Source organism: Mustelus asterias, unplaced genomic scaffold (assembly GCF_964213995.1).
Source record: "Mustelus asterias unplaced genomic scaffold, sMusAst1.hap1.1 HAP1_SCAFFOLD_801, whole genome shotgun sequence".
NCBI classification, from domain to species: Eukaryota; Metazoa; Chordata; class Chondrichthyes; order Carcharhiniformes; family Triakidae; genus Mustelus; species Mustelus asterias.
In genome coordinates, this window is record NW_027590748.1 from 1 (window position 1) to 19,281 (window position 19,281).

The following is a 19,281-nucleotide window of genomic DNA, read 5'->3' on the forward strand; positions in this document are numbered from 1 at the left end:
ATCTCACCCTCCCTCTATCCACCTCACCCTCCCTCTATCCACCTCACCCTCCCTCCATCCACCTCACCCTCCCTCTATCCATCTCACCCTCCCTCTATCCGTCTCACCCTCCCTCTATCCGTCTCACCCTCCCTCTATCCACCTCACCCTCCCTCTATCCACCTCACCCTCCCTCTATCCACCTCACCCTCGCTCTATCCATCTCACCCTCCCTCTATCCACCTCACCCTCCCTGCATCCATCTCACCCTCCCTCTTTCCATCTCACCCTCCCTCTATCCACCTCACCCTCCCTCTATCCACCTCACCCTCCCTCTATCCATCTCACCCTCCCTCTATCCCTCTCTCCATGAGAATTTTGGAGGCATGGTTGGTAAGTTTGCAGATGACACCAAGATTTGTTGCATAGTGGACAGTGAAGAAGGTTATCTCGGATTGCAATGGGATCTTGATCAATTGGGCCAGTGGGCTGACGAATGTCAGATGGAGTTTAATTTAGATAAATGCGAGTTGATGCATTTTGGTCGATTGAATCAGGGGCAGGACTTACTCAGTTAATGTTAGGCGCCTGTTCGGGTAACACGGAGGGAGAATTTAGCATGGCCAATGCACAACCAGCAGGTTTGTCAGACGGTGGGAGGAAACCGGAGCACCCGGAGGAAACCCACGCTGACACGGGGGGGGGGGTGCAGACTCCGCACAGACATGGACAAGTTGGACTAAAGGGCCAGTTCCCATCCTGTAAATCCCCGACTAGGCCGCAATCGAGGCCTGCGCCGACTCCCAGCCCCAGCTAGGCCGCAATCGAGGCCTGCGCCGACTCCCAGCCCCAGCTAGACCGCAATCGAGGCCTGCGCCGATTCCCAGCTCCAGCTGGGCCGCAATGGAGGCCTGCGCCGATTCCCAGCCCCAGCTAGGCCGCAATCGAGGCCTGCGCCGATTCCCAGCCCCAGCTAGGCCGCAATCGAGGCCTGCGCTGACTCCCAGCCCCAGCTAGGCCGCAATCGAGGCCTGCGCTGATTCCCAGCCCCAGCTAGGCCACAATAGAGGCCGGCGCTGACTCCCAGCCCCAGCCAGGCCGCAATCGAGGCCTGCGCCGATTCCCAGCTCCAGCTAGGCCGCAATCGAGGCCTGCGCCGACTCCCAGCCCCAGCTAGGCCGCAATCGAGGCCTGCGCCGATTCCCAGCTCCAGCTAGGCCGCAATCGAGGCCTGCGCCGATTCCCAGCCCCAGCTAGGCCGCAATCGAGGCCTGCGCTGACTCCCAGCCCCAGCTAGGCCGCAATCGAGGCCTGCGCCGATTCCCAGCCCCAGCCAGGCCGCAATCGAGGCCTGCGCCGACTCCCAGCCCCAGCTAGGCCGCAATCGAGGCCTGCGCCGACTCCCAGCCCCAGCTAGACCGCAATCGAGGCCTGCGCCGATTCCCAGCCCCAGCTAGGCCGCAATCGAGGCCTGCGCCGATTCCCAGCCCCAGCTAGGCCGCAATCGAGGCCTGCGCCGATTCCCAGCTCCAGCTGGGCCGCAATGGAGGCCTGCGCCGATTCCCAGCCCCAGCTAGGCCGCAATCGAGGCCTGCGCCGATTTCCAGCCCCAGCTAGGCCGCAATCGAGGCCTGCGCTGACTCCCAGCCCCAGCTAGGCCGCAATCGAGGCCTGCGCTGATTCCCAGCCCCAGCTAGGCCACAATCGAGGCCTGCGCTGACTCCCAGCCCCAGCCAGGCCGCAATCGAGGCCTGCGCCGATTCCCAGCTCCAGCTAGGCCGCAATCGAGGCCTGCGCCGATTCCCAGCCCCAGCTAGGCCGCAATCGAGGCCTGCGCTGACTCCCAGCCCCAGCCAGTCCGCAATCGAGGCCTGCGCCGATTCCCAGCTCCAGCTAGGCCGCAATCGAGGCCTGCGCCGATTCCCAGCCCCAGCTAGGCCGCAATCGAGGCCTGCGCCGACTCCCAGCCCCAGCTAGGCCGCAATCGAGGCCTGCGCCGATTCCCAGCCCCAGCCAGGCCGCAATCGAGGCCTGCGCCGACTCCCAGCCCCAGCTAGGCCGCAATCGAGGCCTGCGCCGATTCCCAGCCCCAGCTAGGCCGCAATCGAGGCCTGCGCCGATTCCCAGCCCCAGCCAGGCCGCAATCGAGGCCTGCGCCGACTCCCAGCCCCAACTAGGCCGCAATCGAGGCCTGCGCTGATTCCCAGCCCCAGCCAGACCGCAATCAAGGCCTGCACAACAAGAGGTTAAGGGTTGCAGAGCCTCGGGGTGCAGCGGGGGTGGGAATGGGAGCCAGGGGTTTCGACCGCCCTCCCTCCCCCCTCTGATGGCGGGGTCATCGGTCCCACCCCCTCCCCCCACTCAGGAAAAGCCCGCTCACTTGGCATATTTTTCCCAGAGTGCCGGGTTCTGGATTCGGTAGATGTGGGCAATGATAAACTTGGACTCGCTGATGGTTTGGTGAAACATCCAGTACACCATCTGGTACTCCGAGTCTGCCAGCGCGAGTGGGACCCACCCCACCCCCTGGCTCTGGGGGTAGGCCACCCAGGAGACGGGCAATTCGACCCCTGGGGCTGCAGCATCCCCCCCGGGGCTGGCCGTGTGGTGGAGCGGTTCTCGAGGGAGGTCGGCAGATGGGAGAGTCCTGGCGAGAGAGAGAGAGAGAGATTCACCATTAGATACATCCGTTAGACCCACACTCGGAGCACCGTGCACAGTTCCGGTCTCCCTATCCCCTCGGTTAGACCACACTCGGAGCACCGTGCACAGTTCCGGCCTCCCTAGCCCCTCGGTTAGACCACACTCGGAGCACCGCGCACAGTTCCGGTCTCCCTATCCCCTCGGTTAGACCACACTCGGAGCACCGTGAACAGTTCCGGCCTCCCTATCCCCTCGGTTAGACCACACTGGGAGCACCGTGCACAGTTCCGGTCTCCCTATCCCCTCGGTTAGACCACACTCGGAGCACTGTGCACAGTTCCCGTCTCCCTATCCCCTCGGTTAGACCACACTCGGAGCACCGTGCACAGTTCCGCTCTCTATATCCGCTCGGTTAGACCCACACCCGGAGCACCGTGCACAGTTCCAGTCTCCCTATCCCCTCGGTTAGACCCACACTCGGAGCACCGTGCACAGTTCTGTTCTCCTGAACCCCTCGGTTAGACCCACACTCGGAGCACCGCGCACAGTTCCGGTCTCCCTATCCCCTCGGTTAGACCCACACTCGGAGCACCGTGCACAGTTCCCGTCTCCCTATCCCCTCGGTTAGACCACACTCGGAGCACCGTGCACAGTTCCCGTCTCCGTATCCCCTCGGTTAGACCCACACTCGGAGCACCGTGCACAGTTCCGCTCTCCCTATCCCCTCAGTTAGACCACACTCGGAGCACCATGCACTGTTCCCGTCTCCCTATCCCCTCGGTTAGGCCACACTCGGAGCACCGTGCACAGTTCCGGTCTCCCTATCCCCTCAGTTAGACCACACTCGGAGCACTGTGCACAGTTCCCGTCTCGGTATCCCCTCGGTTAGACCACACTCGGAGCACCGTGCACAGTTCCAGTCTCCCTATCCCCTCGGTTAGACCACACTCGGAGCACCGCGCACAGTTCCGGTCTCCCTATCCCCTCGGTTTGACCACACTCGGAGCACCGTGCACAGTTCCGGTCTCCCTATCCCCTCGGTTAGACCACACTCGGAGCACCGTGCTCAGGTAGGGACCCACCTCAGATAGGGGACCATTTCCAGCGGCGAGCAGAACACGGGGCGACGGCAGATTTTGCGATACACCCCATTGGTCAAATCGCTCTCGCTCAGGTCCACCCAGTTGATGACGAACTCCGTGCCGTCCCACGCGAAGCGGAACCGTTTCTGTTCAAGCTTGTAGGATTCTTCAATCTCTGAGGCGAGGGGCTGAGGGAGGAGGAGGGAGGGGGAGGGAAAACAGAGGCACGCACAGATTAACGAAAGGAACCCACTCCCATGCCTCTGCCGCCATCGAGCGCGCAGGAATGTGCAAATTCGGGGCACGAATCAGCCATTCCGCCCCTCCACCTCTACTATCCCATTTGATAAGATCAGTTTGTCCTCTCCCCCCTCCTCCCCGCCATTAACCCTCGACCTCCCCCTCTCCTCCCATCCATCCTCCTCTGCCTCGAATATATTCAGCGCCCCTCCGTCCCCGCTGCTCTCCGTGGGGGCCGAATGAATCCCGCAGACTAATCACTCTCTGAGCGAGTCTTCCTCATCTCCCTCTTCAATGAGATCGGAGAGTCGCTCCTCCATGCAGCTTTTGACATCCTGAGTAGGATAGGCGTGTCAAACTCCTTGGTAGGCCGAGATTGAAGCCTAGTCCCTGTGTATCACAACTCACACAGGGATGGAGTGGGGCCTAATTCCTTAATAGGCCCAGTTTGAAGCCTCAGCCTTGAGGGACACTGAGGAGGTACTCTTTCTCTCTGGGCTCCCCGGCACAGTACAGCCGCTCCAGTTGGTGCTGGGCCAGCTCCGGCAGGCTGATCCACTTGGCGGGGCGGCGTCGGAGCAGCTGCCAGTGGTAGGGGAAGCGGGTGTGGTGACGAGGGCAGCTTGGACCCAGCTCGCACTCGCCCAGCAAGTGTGGCTGGCAGATGTCCGAGTGCCAACACTGGTGGACGTGGAGGCGGGGCGGGCCGTCCGAGGACCCCCGCGGGCAGCGCTCGGAGGGGGGCAGGGGGAAGCAGGGGAGGGGACAGGTACGGCGTGGAGTCATCTGGTTCGACCGGGCCTGAGAGAGGGGGACAGGGAGAGAGTAGAGGGGGGAGAGGGAGACGGGGGGGGGGGGGGGGGGGGGAGAGAGAGAGAGGGGGGGGGGGGGGGAGAGAGAGAGAGGGGGGGGGGGAGAGAGAGAGAGGCGGGGGGGTGGGGAGAGAGAGAGGCGGGGGTGGGGAGAGAGAGAGGTGGGGGGTGTGGGGAGAGAGAGAGGCGGGGGTGTGGGGAGAGAGAGAGGCGGGGGGTGGGGGAGAGAGAGAGGCGGGGGGGTGGGGAGAGAGAGAGGCGGGGGGGTGGGGAGAGAGAGAGGCGGGGGGTGGGGAGAGAGAGAGGCAGGGGGGTGGGGAGAGAGAGAGGCGGGGGGGTGGGGAGGGAGAGAGGTGGGGGGGTGGGGAGAGAGAGAGGCGGGGGGGTGGGGAGAGAGAGAGGCGGGGTGTGGGGAGAGAGGGAGGTGGGGGGGTGGGGAGAGGGAGGCGGGGGGGGTGGGGAGAGGGAGGCGGGGGGGTGGGGAGAGAGAGGTGGGGGGTGGGGAGAGAGAGAGGCGGGGGGGTGGGGAGAGAGGGAGGCGGGGGGGGGGTGAGGAGAGAGAGGCGGGGGGGGTGGGGAGAGAGAGAGAGGCGGGGGGTGGGGAGAGACGGGGGGTGGGGGAGAGAGAGGCGGGGGGGGTGGGGAGAGAGAGAGGCGGGGGGGTGGGGAGAGAGAGAGGGCGGGGGGGTGGGGAGAGAGGCGGGGGGGTGGGGGGAGAGAGACGGGGGGTGGGGGAGAGAGACGGGGGGTGGGGGGAGAGAGACGGGGGGGTGGGGGGAGAGAGACGGGGGGGTGGGGGGAGAGAGACGGGGGGTGGGGGAGAGAGACGGGGGGGTGGGGGGAGAGAGACGGGGGGGTGGGGGGAGAGAGACGGGGGGGGTGGGGGGAGAGAGACGGGGGGGGGGGGTGGGGGGAGAGAGACGGGGGGGTGGGGGGAGAGAGACGGGGGTGGGGGGAGAGAGACGGGGGTGGGGGAGAGAGACGGGGGGGTGGGGGGAGAGAGACGGGGGGGTGGGGGAGAGAGACGGGGGGTGGGGGAGAGAGACGGGGGGTGGGGGGAGAGAGACGGGGGGGTGGGGGAGAGAGACGGGGGGTGGGGGGAGAGAGACGGGGGGGTGGGGGGGAGAGAGACGGGGGGGTGGGGGGAGAGAGACGGGGGGGTGGGGGAAGAGAGACGGGGGGGTGGGGGGAGAGAGACGGGGGGGGTGGGGGGAGAGAGACGGGGGGGTGGGGGGGAGAGAGACGGGGGTGGGGAGAGAGACGGGGGTGGGGGGAGAGAGACGGGGGGGTGGGGGGAGAGAGACGGGGGGGTGGGGGGAGAGAGACGGGGGGTGGGGGGAGAGAGACGGGGGGTGGGGGAGAGAGACGGGGGGGTGGGGGGAGGGGGAGAGAGACGGGGGGGTGGGGGGAGAGAGACGGGGGGGTGGGGGGAGAGAGACGGGGGTTTGGAAACTTATCAGCTGTGATTAAATGGTGGAGGAGACTCGATGAGCAGAATAGCTGAATTCTGCTCCTGTATCTTATGGTCTTTTCAGTTTCACGCTCACTGTTAGCTACAGTATTTACACTAGTTCCCCCGCTCTTTATTAGCTTGTGTACGTATTAATTTCAGCATTCCAATGATTCACAATTAGCATTTAACTGATTAACCAATAAGTATTTAATTGTAAATATCTACAGTTATACAGATGATAAAATTAGGAATATCCATTACAATTACAGAGCAGCAGCATTAACCCTTTCTCTTCCAAGACTCAATAACACAGATCATGTCACATCCTGAGCAGTATTCAGTTAAAACTAGCACAGACCAGACAACACAATAAAGTTAGTTTAAATTGCAATAATAGATGATATGAAGTTTGTTCTGAAGAAATGATACTAATTAGAAAGTGATTAATTCATAGTCTTTGAAGAATTTCCCCGGTTCAATGTGAAGCTTTTAATGGTGTAGAATATCTACCCACTTTTCAGCGCCGGCATCTGCAACTGTAGATGGATGAAAAGCAACAATCTGACAAACACCAGGTAATATCTGTCATGGTAAAATAAAGTTTGATAAATAATGGCAATATCTGACATCATGCATCTGTCCTGAGATCTTTGGGATAATCCAAAATAAATCATACATTCAGAAATTAAATAAAGCTGAGGTGAGTGTGCAGGAACAGAGTGAAATTGTGAATTCTAGCTTTCTATGCTCTCGCTCTGTATCTGCTCAGTGAGATATAAGGAACAAGGAAAGAGGGAACTGCATTTCCGAGGCTCCGATCCTGTGCAATCCTGCGCCAGTGTTCCTTTGTTGCTTTCGTTCGAGGGATGTCAGTTTCAGAGGAAATGTTATCACTGTTGTCCAACTTAAATCATTTGGTTGTGGGGTGCTGAGAATTCATTCACCGCTGTAATGCATGGGTTTGTGATGTGTGTTTCTGTGGGTGGATGGCTGCGTGTTATGTGTATTTCAGAGACATTCTGTGTTTCTCTCTGTCTCTGTGTCTCAGTACGGGTTAGGTTGATTGGCCAGGTTCAAAATTGCCCCTGAGAGTCCTGAGATGCGTAGGTTAGCGGGATTAGTGGGTAAATATGTGGGGGTAGGGTCTGGGTGGGATTGTGGTCGGTGCAGACTTAGAACATAGAACATAGAAAGCCACAGCACAAACAGGCCCTTCGGCCCACAAGTTGCGCCGATCACATCCCCACCTCTAGGCCTATCTATAGCCCTCAATCCCATTAAATCCCATGTACTCATCCAGAAGTCTCTTAAAAGACCCCAACGAGTTTGCCTCCACCACCACCGACGTCAGCCGATTCCACTCACCCACCACCCTCTGAGTGAAAAACTTACCCCTGACATCTCCTCTGTATCTACCCCCCAGCACCTTAAACCTGTGTCCTCTCGTAGCAACCATTTCAGCCCTTGGAAATAGCCTCTGAGAGTCTACCCTATCCAGACCTCTCAACATCTTGTAAACCTCTATCAGGTCACCTCTCATCCTTCGTCTCTCCAGGGAGAAGAGACCAAGCTCCCTCAACCTATCCTCATAAGGCATGCCCCCCAATCCAGGCAACATCCTTGTAAATCTCCTCTGCACCCTTTCAATGGCTTCAACATCTTTCCTGTAATGAGGTGACCAGAACTGCGCGCAGTACTCCAAGTGGGGTCTAACCAGGGTCCTATAAAGCTGCAGCATTATCTCCCGACTCCTAAACTCAATCCCTCGATTAATGAAGGCCAGTACGCCGTACGCCTTCTTGACCGCATCCTCCACCTGCGAGGCCGATTTAAGAGTCCTATGGACCCGGACCCCAAGGTCCTTCTGATCCTCTACACTGCTAAGAATGGTACCCTTCATATTATACTGCTGCTTCATCCCATTGGATCTGCCAAAATGGATCACCACACACTTATCCGGGTTGAAGTCCATCTGCCACTTCTCCGCCCAGTCTTGCATTCTATCTATGTCTCGCTGCAACTTCTGACATCCCTCCAAACTATCCACAACACCACCTACCTTGGTGTCGTCAGCAAACTTACCAACCCATCCCTCCACTTCCTCATCCAGGTCATTTATGAAAATGACAAACAGCAAGGGTCCCAGAACAGATCCCTGGGGCACTCCACTGGTCACTGACCTCCATGCAGAGAAAGACTTGATGGGCCGAATGGCCTCCTTCTGCATTGTAGGGTTTCTATGATTTCTATGATGAGTGTGGAAGTGTCTGGGTTTGTATGTATGTGTTTGTGAGAGTATGTATCTCTGTGCCCGTGAGCATGTGTGAGAGTTTGTCAGTGTGTGAATGAGTGTGTGGGTGTCAGTTTGTGTGTGTGTGTCTGGAGGGATGTGTGTCGGATGCACAGATGCGTGTATGTGTATGATTATGTGTCGTTTTCCATGATTGTGCCTCTCTGTGTGTTGCTCTGTGTGTCTCTCTGTGAGCGTGTGTGAGATTGAGATTGTGTGTTTTTGTGTGGGAATGTCAGTGCCTCTGTGTGATTGAGATTATAAATCAGAAACACATTCCACCTTTGGATTGGAATCACTTTAATCAACCTGTGCATTCGGGATTGTAACAGTTCCAGAAATAATTGCAGTAACATTTACCGTGTGTGTTGTGGGTTAAGGAATGGAAACCCTGCTTCACCAGAGTCAACACTGAAACTGTCCCAGATAAATATGTGGGAACTTTTATTGAGGTTGATAATTGGCAGGGTAAACGGGGGGGCGAGAGTGGAATGAGAGAATTTGGATTCCAACTGAGCTGCACTCTGTATCACCGAAACCTGTGCAATTGGAAAGCAAGAGTTGCAAAAGGGGAATAGTTTGTTTGGAAATTATTTTCTGTTCGAACACGGACAAAATGTGATTGAAGGTTGTAATTGTCTCTCAAAACGTTTGTGTTTCCAATTTTCAAAGAACCAGTCTGTGAGATTGAGACAATTATCTTGGAAACGTTAAAAGAACCGTTTGCAAGATCCCCTGTGTAAGATTAAACACTGAATGTCTGACACAGGAATTACAGAGTGCAGCAGAGTTTACCCACCCCCATTCTGAATGGGATTAGTGTCTGATAACTGCACCAAATGTACACATTACAGTCTGAGATCATCCCCAACTACAATCTCCAGACAATATCTCCCATAGGGAATGGGGGAACAGAGTTCATGTACAGTGTCTGGTGATAAAAGGGTTAATTCACCAGCCGGCGTTCCTGCTGCAAACTCCAATCCCTGTCAATATTGTTCAATATTCACGCTGCAGGAACCGGTTCCCAGATGCAGACATGGGACTTACTGAACTTGTCTGAGGCTCACAGAGAGCAGCGCCTGCAGTAGCTGTGAGCCGCCAGCAGATGGTGGCATTGTGTCACTTTAATCACCAGATAGTGAAAGAGGTTTTGAGGAGAGGCTGGTGGAGCCTTTAATTCATTCACAGAGACAGAGAGGAAACTCTGACAAGATTGACCAATCTGCCCCCTGCTGGGTACTGTCAGAATCACACACACACTGCTCTCTCTCTGGAGAATGATCTCTGCTGCTCCATTTTGAAAGGAGGTTGAAGACTCTGTTGCTGAGAACACTGACAACACATTGCTGCTTAAACAATGGTTTGCAGCAATCTTTCCTTCAATGTGGAGACTAAAACTACAACCGTTTTCCAGCTGGGAAACCAGGTAAGCAGGGAAATCAGTGCCAGGCTGGAGGGGCTGATGGAATAGGGAGGGAGAGGGGCAGGAATGAAGGGTTAGGAAGGAGCTGTCGAAGATCTTCACAATTCAGGATTTCACTGTACCCGGTGGAGCAGCAATGTTTATAGATTGAAATGTTCACACTCGCACTGTCAGTCCCGGTCTGGATTCCCGCAGCAACTCCAGCTGTCTCTTCCCATTTGGACTGAACTGATTTCCCCGCAGCCTGAAACAGATTAAAGATGAAACAGGAAATAAACAGATTGAACAACAGAGTAAATAACAGGAGACTGGAGTTAATGGGACAAACCTTCTGGTCTCTGGATCGCCAGAGACCAGACACACATCCGAAGATGAGCATCGGGACCCTGTGGATGTCCTGACGCACTGATCTACCTGGGAATTGTCCCAGAGGTATTAACTACTATTGGGGAACTCCCCTGCTGCAGTTAGAGTCAGATACTTGGGACAGATCCACAACGTTTACCTGGATAGTTACTCAGGTAATGTTAGACAGCTCACCACCTGGGCTAATACCTGAATAGCACAACCGAGTCCCCCAATCACTTCCCACTGATCCCCATACTCCACCTCCCACAGTCTGACTAGACCCACTCAGAGTCACAGAGGTTTACAGCATGGAAACAGGCCATTTGGCCCAACTTGTCCATGCCACCCTTTTGTTTTTAAAACCCCTAAGCTAATCCCAATTGCCTGCATTTGGCCCATCCCCCTCTATACCCATAGTACCCATGTAAATGTCTAAATGCTTTTTAAAAGATGAAATTGTACCCGCCTCTACTACTACCTCTGGCAGCTTGTTCCAGACACTGTGAAAAAATTGCCCCTCTGGATACTTTTATATCTCTCCCCTCTCACCTTAAACCTATGCCCTCTAGTTTTAGACTCCCCTACCTTTGGGAAAAGATATTGACTATTTTGCTGATCTAAGCCCCTCATTATTTTATAGACCTCTAGAAGGTCACCCCTCAAACTCCTTCGCTCCAAGGAAAAAAGTCCCAGTCTATTCAGCCTCTCCTTATAACTCAATCCATCAAGTCCCAGTAGCATCCTAGTAAATCTTTTCTGCACTCTTTCTAGTTTAATAATATCCTTTCTATAATAGGGTGACCAGAATTGCACACACAGTATTCCAAGTGCACCATTTTGTATCTCTCCCCTCTCATTTCATACATTAACAGTCACAGTCAGAGCATCTAATCAGTGTCCATGGACACATCAACTGCACTGCCCTCATCGACCTTCTTGGTTACCCCTTCAAAAAACTCAATCAAATTTGTGAACATGATTTTCCACTCACAAAGCCATGCTGACTGTCCCTAATCAGTCCTTGCATCTCTAATGCCTGTAGATCCTGTCCCTCAAAATACCTTCCAACAATTTACCCACCACAGATGTGAGGCTCACTGGCCTGTAGTTTCCAGGCTTTTCCCAGCAGCCCTTTTTAAACAAAGGCACAACATTTGCCACCCTCCAATCTTCAGGCACCTCACCCGTGACTATCGATGATTCAAATTTACTCCCTAGCCTCCCACAACGTCCTGGGATATACCTCATCAGGTTCCACAGATTTATCTACCTTGATGCACTTTAAGACTTCCAGCACCTCCTTCTCTGTAATATGTACACTCCTCAAGACATCAATATTTATTTCCCCAAGTTCCCGAACATCCATGCTTTTCTCAACAGTAAATACTGATGAGAAATATTCATTTCGGATCTCAACCATCTCTTGTGGATCCGCACATAGATGACCTTGTTGATCCTTAAGAGCCCCGACTCTCCCCTTGTTACTCTTTTGCCCTTTATGTATTTGTAGAAGCTCTTTGGATTCTCCTTTGCCTTATCTGCCAAAACAATTTTGTGTCCCCTTTTTGCCCTCCTGATTTCTCTCTTAACTCTGCTCCTACACCCCCTGTACTCTTCAAGAGATTCACTTGATCCCAGCTGCCTATGCACGTCATGTACCTCTTTATTCCTCTTGACCAGGGCCTCAATATCCCTCATCCAGAGTTCCCGACTTCTGCCAGCCTTGCCCTTCACTCTGAGAGGAATGTGTTCACCCTGAACCCTGGTTAACACACTTTTGAAAGCGTGCCACTTACCAGACGTCCCTCTTCCTTCCCACAGACTCCCCCAATTAACGTTTGAAAGTTCCTGCCTGATACCATCAAAATTGGCCTTGTCCCAGTTTAGAATATTAACTTTTGGGACAGACCTATCATTCTCCATAGCTATCTTAAAACTAATAGAATTATGGTCACTGGTCCCAAAGTGATCCCTCACTCACACTTCTGTCACCTGCCCTTCCTTATTTCCCAAGAGGAGGTCAGGTTTTGCCCCCTTTCCAGTCGGGCCATCCACAGACTGAATGAGAAATTCCTCCTGAATACACTCAACAAATTTCTCTCCATCCAACCCTCTAATACTATGGCTGTCCCAGTCGATGTTGGGAAAATTAAAATCTCCGACTATTACCACCCTATTTTTCTTGGAGCTATCTGTAATCTCCTTACATATTTGCTCCTCAATTCCCCGCTGACTATTTGGGGGCCTATAGTACAACCCGATCAAAGTGATTTCCCCCTTCTTATTTCTCAGTTCTACCCATATAGACTCAGTGGCTGAACCCTCGGATATATCCCCTCTCAGTACGGCCGTGATCCTTTCCCTAATCAAAAGTGCAACTCCCCCTCCTCTCTTACCTCCTGTCCTATCTTTCCGATAGTATCTGTACCCTGGAACATTAAGCTGCCAGTCCTGTCCCTCCCTTAGCCATGTTTCAGTAATTGCTATAATATCCCAGTCCCATGTACCCATCAATGCCCTGAGTTCATCTGCCTTGCCCGTCAGGCCTCTTGCATTGAAATAAATGCAGTTTAATCTGGACTTCCCTTGCTCTCTGTCTTGCTTCTGTCTGATCTGTCTGGTACTAGGATTACTGACACTGCCTTTACTAATTAATGTGCTCTCTTTAACTTCCGTGCTGTCCTCAAACTTCTCTTCTGTCTCCCTACTGCTTTGGATCCCACCCCCCTGCCAACGTCGTTTAAACGCTCCCGAGCTGCTCGAGCAAATCTCCCCGCCAGGATGTTAGTCCCCCTCCAGTTCAAATGTAACCCATCCCTCTTGAACAGATCAGCCCTTCCCCAGAAAAGATCCCAATGATCCAAAAATCTAAATCCCTGCCCCCTGCACCAGCTCTCAAGCCAAACATTCATCTGCCTAATCCTCCTATTCCTACTCTCACTAGCACGTGGTACCGGTAGTAGTCCTGAAATTACTACCTTCGAGGTCCTACACGTTAGCCTTCTGCCTAACTCTCTGTATTCACATTTCAGGACCTCATCCCTTTTCCTACCTATGTCGTTGGTACCAATATGTACAACGACCTCTGGCTGCTCACCCTCCCCCTTAAGAATGTCCTGCAATCGCTCAGAGACGTCCTTGACCCTGGCACCAGGGAGGCAACACACCATCCTGGAGTCTCGATTGCGGCCACAGAAACGCCTGTCTGTGCCTCTAACTAGCGAGTCCCCTATTACTACTGCTCGCTTGCTCTTTGCCCGACCCTGTCCCACAGCAGAACCAGCTGTGGTGTCACAGGCCTGGTTACTGCTGGTATCTCCCCCTGACAGGCTATCACTCCCGTAAATCATCTCTCCCTCCCCTCCAGCCCGACTACCTCCCACCAGCCATTGAACAAATCTGACTAAACCTCCCAACTTGGCCTCATCCGTCCCACCCTCTCCTGACCTGACACAGAAACATGGAAGATAGGAGCAGGAGGCGGCCATTTGGCCCTTTAAGCCGACTCCACCATCCATCACAATCATGGCTGATCGTCCAACTCAAAAGCCTAATCCTGCTTTCTCCCCATAACCTTTGATCCTGTTCGCCCCAAGTGCTATATGCAGCCGCCTCTTGAATACATTCTTGACTATATCTCTGACTTAAACTGATTACTCAAGAACCAACCCCAACCCACTACTCTCCAAAGCTAGAAACCAAACCCAACCCCCGACCACGCAACCAAATCTAACGAGACACCCAACATTACCAACTCCCAGCCACCATCCAAACTGCTGATTAACCCTCCAACCCAACACAACACAACTCGACCACCCTCCCGACACCCAGAACTAATCCTTGAACCTCTCCTCAGCTCCCTGACGAACCATTCATCCAGCGACACACCAACCCATTCATTCCCACAATCAACTAACACTTATGGAGCTCCCCGGGGTCACTGTGCTGTAAATAAGGTGTGCTCGCTCTACCGCGACTCCACTCTGCTCTGATGGAGCTCCCCGGGGTCACTGCTGTAAATAGGGTGTGTGCTCTCTCTTCCCCAACTCTGCTCTGCTCTGGTGGTGCTCCCCGGGATCACTGCTGTAAATAGGGTGTGTGCTCTCTCTTCCCCGACTCTGCTCTGATGGAGCTCCCCGGGGTCACTGTGCTGTAAATAGGGTGTGTGTTCTCTCTTCCCCGACTCTGCTCTGATGGAGCTCCCCGGGGTCACTGTGCTGTAAATAGGGTGTGTGTTCTCTCTTCCCCGACTCTGCTCTGATGGAGCTCCCCGGGGTCACTGTGCTGTAAATAGGGTGTGTGTTCTCTCTTCCCCGACTCTTGTCTGCTCTGATGGAGCTCCCAGGGTCGCAGTGCTGAAGATCCTGGGAGAAATATGCAGCAGTTTCAGGTTGGGAGAATTTTTAAACATACCGACAATCTGCTTACCATTGCTGCTGCTTGGAAGATTCAGGCCCATTTATATTTTAAATCCATTTAAATTTTAATTGTTACACTAAAAATTAACACAAACACTCACCAGATCTCCTCCAGACTGCTGCAGGTCAGTATGAGGCGGCGGAGAGCAGGGACAGATTGATCTGTGAAGGAGTTTAATCCCAGGAACAGAATCCTCAGTGACTGTTTTGTACTGAGAGCGGAGGCGAGATCCTCAGCACAAGAATCTGTGAGAGCGTTCCTATACAGACTGGAGACCAGAGAGAGGAATAACAGGAATCAGGCTCAATCCCCAGTGTTTTAAATAATACTGTTAATAACAATAATAATGTATTGTATCACACATTCCAAACACACAACCTGCATTTCTGTAGAATGAGGAAATACTCAATGCTGAAAATGAAATATAAATAAACTGGAAATGCTCAGCAGGTTCACTAAATACATGTGAAGAGAGAAACAGGGGTAAAGTTTGAGCTTCCATTGGAACTGGGAACGGGCAGTGAATTGACAGGTTTGAAGTGACAGCGGTGGGTGGCTGGGGAAGAAACAAAGAAAGGACAAACTGGAATTACAGGAGTGATTAAATGATAAAAGTGATGATGGGACAGGACCATAATCACAGGATCCCCGTGTCCTTACTCGGAGTGGCTCGGGAGGGACATGGGATGGTCAGTGGTTTGGGAATGCAGTTTGTGGTGAGGTTGAAGATAATGGCTGTGATTTTACCAGAAGCTCTGAAGTCCCAGCATGGGGATTGGAAATGGGTGGTGTGTCCGTGTGGGCAGGATAGGCAGAGTTATGAAGGTGATATTGTCAGAGGCGGACAATTAACGGCTGGCAGGCAGGGGGAGCTGCCCACTGAGGCAGCCTGGGCAGGGGGCAGTCCCGGTTCAGGCAATGCTGGCACCATCTCCAAAGGCAGCAGGACTTTCAAACAACAGCTCTGGAGGGAGCAGCGAGGGAGCTCTGCTTATTGAATGAGGGGTTGAAATGTCAGAAAGCAGAGCAAGGGTTTCCCCCCAATCACTAATTCCTCCCTGGAGGGGCTCCTCCCGGCTGCTCAGGCTCAGAGGGAGGTCCTGTTCCCTCAGGATGGGAGGAGATTATCCCATCGGTACAAGCCAGTCTGGATGGAGATTGCTGGGAGGTGAGCAGGTTTCAGACCCGTGGTTACAGAGTGGAAAAGGATCAATGTCCTGATGTGTTCTGCCACGGTGAGTGCAGCACAGCCTGATATGTGAATAAGGATGAGGGGGAAATTGTGGAAAGAACATCTCCACCCAGACACTGGCAATGCAAAGGACTTGCAGAATCTCACTGGCTGTCCTGTCTGGAGACAATACACATCTCTGTAACCTGTGCTTAATGCTGCCTTCTCTCACATTATCCGTCTCTTTAAGAGCTGGTTGGCTGAAGGGATTCGCATTCTAATCAGTATTCTGTAACTTGATTGTGTGTCTCTGTGTCTTTTTGAGAGCAGATTTCCACTCCATCTGACGAAGGAGCAGTGCTCCGAAAGCTAATGGTATTTGCTACCAAATAAACCTGTTGGACTTTAAACTGGTGTTGTTAAAACTCTTACAATGCAAAGGCAGCAGCATTGACTGTCAGAGACATGTCCGTTAGGCTGACACCAGCATAGGCTCGAGCAGGGCTGACCAACATATTCACTGAGCAAACACACGTCAATGTTTTTCTCACTCAAGCGGCCGATGAGTAAATTTCAGAATGATAAAGTTTGGCACCGCAGAAATTTCAATTAAAAACTAAACTGAGATATGAAAAGAAACAACTTGCTGAGCACAATAATGAGTAATAAATGAAGATGTTTATTAGAGTTTAATCCTCATCAATCACAAATTGTTTCTCTCCCACATTTGCTGCAGATTGGCTCAAAAACCCAGCAGCAAACATGGGAAAGAAACGGGGTGTGATTGGAGGAGCAGCTCCATGCAGATTCTTCCATTCAAACTGAACTGTGTGACTGAGATTCTGGAAACTCGCTCCGGGGGCCGCATTGAGGGGCTTCGAGGGTCACATTCACCCCTTGGTTCACACGTTGGACAACCCTGGGCTACTGCGTGTGTTTGATGGGTGAGTAACAATTTATGTGTTTGGAAAGAGAGCAAATATCATCAGGGAACGAGTGAAGAAGAGTGGAGACATCCAGGTCTTGCCATCCTTACGCCAATGGAAGATGAAGTGCTGGATCAGGAAGGCCTGGGGGCAGAGTGGGTAATTACTGCTGGTGAGATGGGTTGAGTGGGTGGCCTAATGAATGGGCACAGGAGAGCGTCTGGTGAGGACAAAACATAGAGCTTGTTTATCCATCACTGGTCACAGAGAGCAGTCTGAAGGATGTATTGGGATAGGAACAAAATAACTAGGAGCAGCAGAAGGTCATTCAGCCCCTCGAGCACACTCCATCACGGCTGATCTAATTATAGTCTCAACTCTTTTCCCCATAACCCTTGATTCGCTTCTCAATCCAAAATCATTCTTAACTCAGCCTTGAATATATTCAATGACTCTGCCGCCACGAGTCTCCAGGGAAGAGAATTCCACTGACCAGCCACCATCTAAAAATATAAATTTTTCCTCATCTCAGTCTTAAGGGACTGACAATTACATTTTAAAATCTGTCCCCTTGTTCTGGTCTCTCTTTCAAGAAGAAACAGCCTCTCAGCAACCACCCTGTCTCATCCCCTCAATGCGATCACCTTTTAATCTTCTGAACTTTCATAGATACTGCTCCAATCTGCTCAAATTTCCCTCGTAAAATAAACCTCTCCATCCCAGGAATCAGCCGAGTGAACTTTCTCTGAACTGGTTCCAATACAATTCTATCCTTTTTTAAGTAAAGAGCTCAACACTGTACACATCACTCCAGTTGTGGAGCCTCCCTGAGCCTCTCCACATCCCCTTGAAACATCTTTGCATCCTCCTCACAATTCAGATTTTCACCTCGTTTTCCATTATTCGCAAATTTGGAAATACTATATTTGATCCCCACATCCATATCATTCATGTAGATTCTGAATAGCTGAGACCCAAACACTGATCCCTGCCGTACTCCACTAGTTAGAGGCTGTCAACCCAAAAGTAACCCATTTATTCCAACTCCTTGTTTCTGTCCATTAATCAGTTCTCAATCCATGCTGGTATATTCCTCCCAATCCCACGTGCTCCAATTTTATTTAATAACCTCTTGTGTGTGAATCTTGCAACTATAGAATCCCTAGTGTAGGAATCGTCATTCGGCCCATCGAGACACACTGACAGAGTAACTTACCAAGGTCCGCTCCCCATAAACTCACTAATTTACTTGAGCTAATCCACCTAACCTACATACCTTGGGACACTAAGGGCAATTTTACCATGGCCAATCCATCGACCATCCATATCTTTGGAGTGTGGGAGGAAACCGGAGCACCCAGAGGAAACACACGCAGACACGGGGAGAATGTGGGAACTCCACACAGTCACCCAAGGCTGGAATTGAACCCGGGCCCCTGGCTGTGATGCAACAATGTTAACCACTGTGTCACCGTGCCAGCCTTTCATAAATCCATGTTGGCCCTGTCTCATCCTGCCATTAATTTCGAAGTGTTCTGTTATCACTTCCTTTATTACAGATTATTATAGGATTTCCATACCATCAATGTCAGACTAATAGATCTGCAGTTGCCCGGGTTCCCGTAACCCCACATATTTATGCCGCTAATCCCCCTAACCTACACATCTTGGACACTAACGGGCAATTTAGCACGGCCAATCCACCCAACCTACACAGTTTATTTGGACTATGGGAGGAAACAGGAGCAGCCGGAGGAAACCCACACAGACACGGGGAGAACGTGAAAACTCCACAGACAGTCGTCCAAAGCTGGAATGAATCCGGGTCCCTGACGCTGTGAGGCAGCAGTGCCAACCCCGGTGCCACATCTTCACTTAATCTAATACACTCCTTGAATTAGCAACGGCTGGAACACTTCTGCTGCTCTTCTCCAAATGAAAGGAATCTATTTTTGTTGGAAACGCCACACATTTGCACATCACCATGTCTAAAACAGCTTGTTGTGTGATTGGCACTGGAACATGCTTCTCCAAGAAATTGCTTGAATAGATTCTGTGAACGAATCTTCTTTTCAACTTTTGACAATCTGAGCGATTTATACAGTAAATGGAAGAAGCCACAGGAGCACTGACCTACAGAGGGATCTGTGTGTACAAGTCTACAGATCCCTGAAAGTGGCAACACTGGTGGATGAGGTGGTCAAGAAGGCAGACAGCATGCTTGTCTTCATCGACCAGGGCATCGAGTATAAAAGTTGTCAAGTTATGTAACGGCTGTATGAAACTTCAGTTGGCCACATTTGAATATTGCTTGCAGTTCCGTTCGCGACACGACCAGAATGATGTGGATGCTTTGGAGAGGGTGCAAGGAAGGTTTACCAGAATGTTGCCTGGTCAAGGACGGTTAGGTTATGAGGAGACGTTGTATAAACACAGATTGGTTCACTACAAAAAGGGAGGCTGAGGGGTGACCTGATGGAGGTGTCCACAAT

The 19,281-nt window shown here is 52.6% G+C and overlaps 1 protein-coding gene across 8 annotated transcripts in view; it reads right to left on the minus strand.

The window, feature by feature from the left end:
• Nucleotides 1-6,401: 6,401 nt before the first annotated feature.
• LOC144487453 (NACHT, LRR and PYD domains-containing protein 3-like) overlaps nt 6,402-19,281 on the minus strand; it is a 94,097-nt gene continuing 81,217 nt past the window's right edge. For all 8 annotated transcript variants that reach the window (XM_078205539.1, XM_078205536.1, XM_078205535.1 and 5 more), the window contains 2 exons: nt 14,793-14,960; nt 6,402-10,169 (listed from right to left, as the gene is read on the minus strand). In XM_078205539.1, the coding sequence (XP_078061665.1) occupies nt 10,082-10,169; nt 14,793-14,960 (256 nt within the window). In that variant the 3' untranslated portion in view covers nt 6,402-10,081. The remainder of the gene's footprint in view (nt 10,170-14,792; nt 14,961-19,281) is intronic.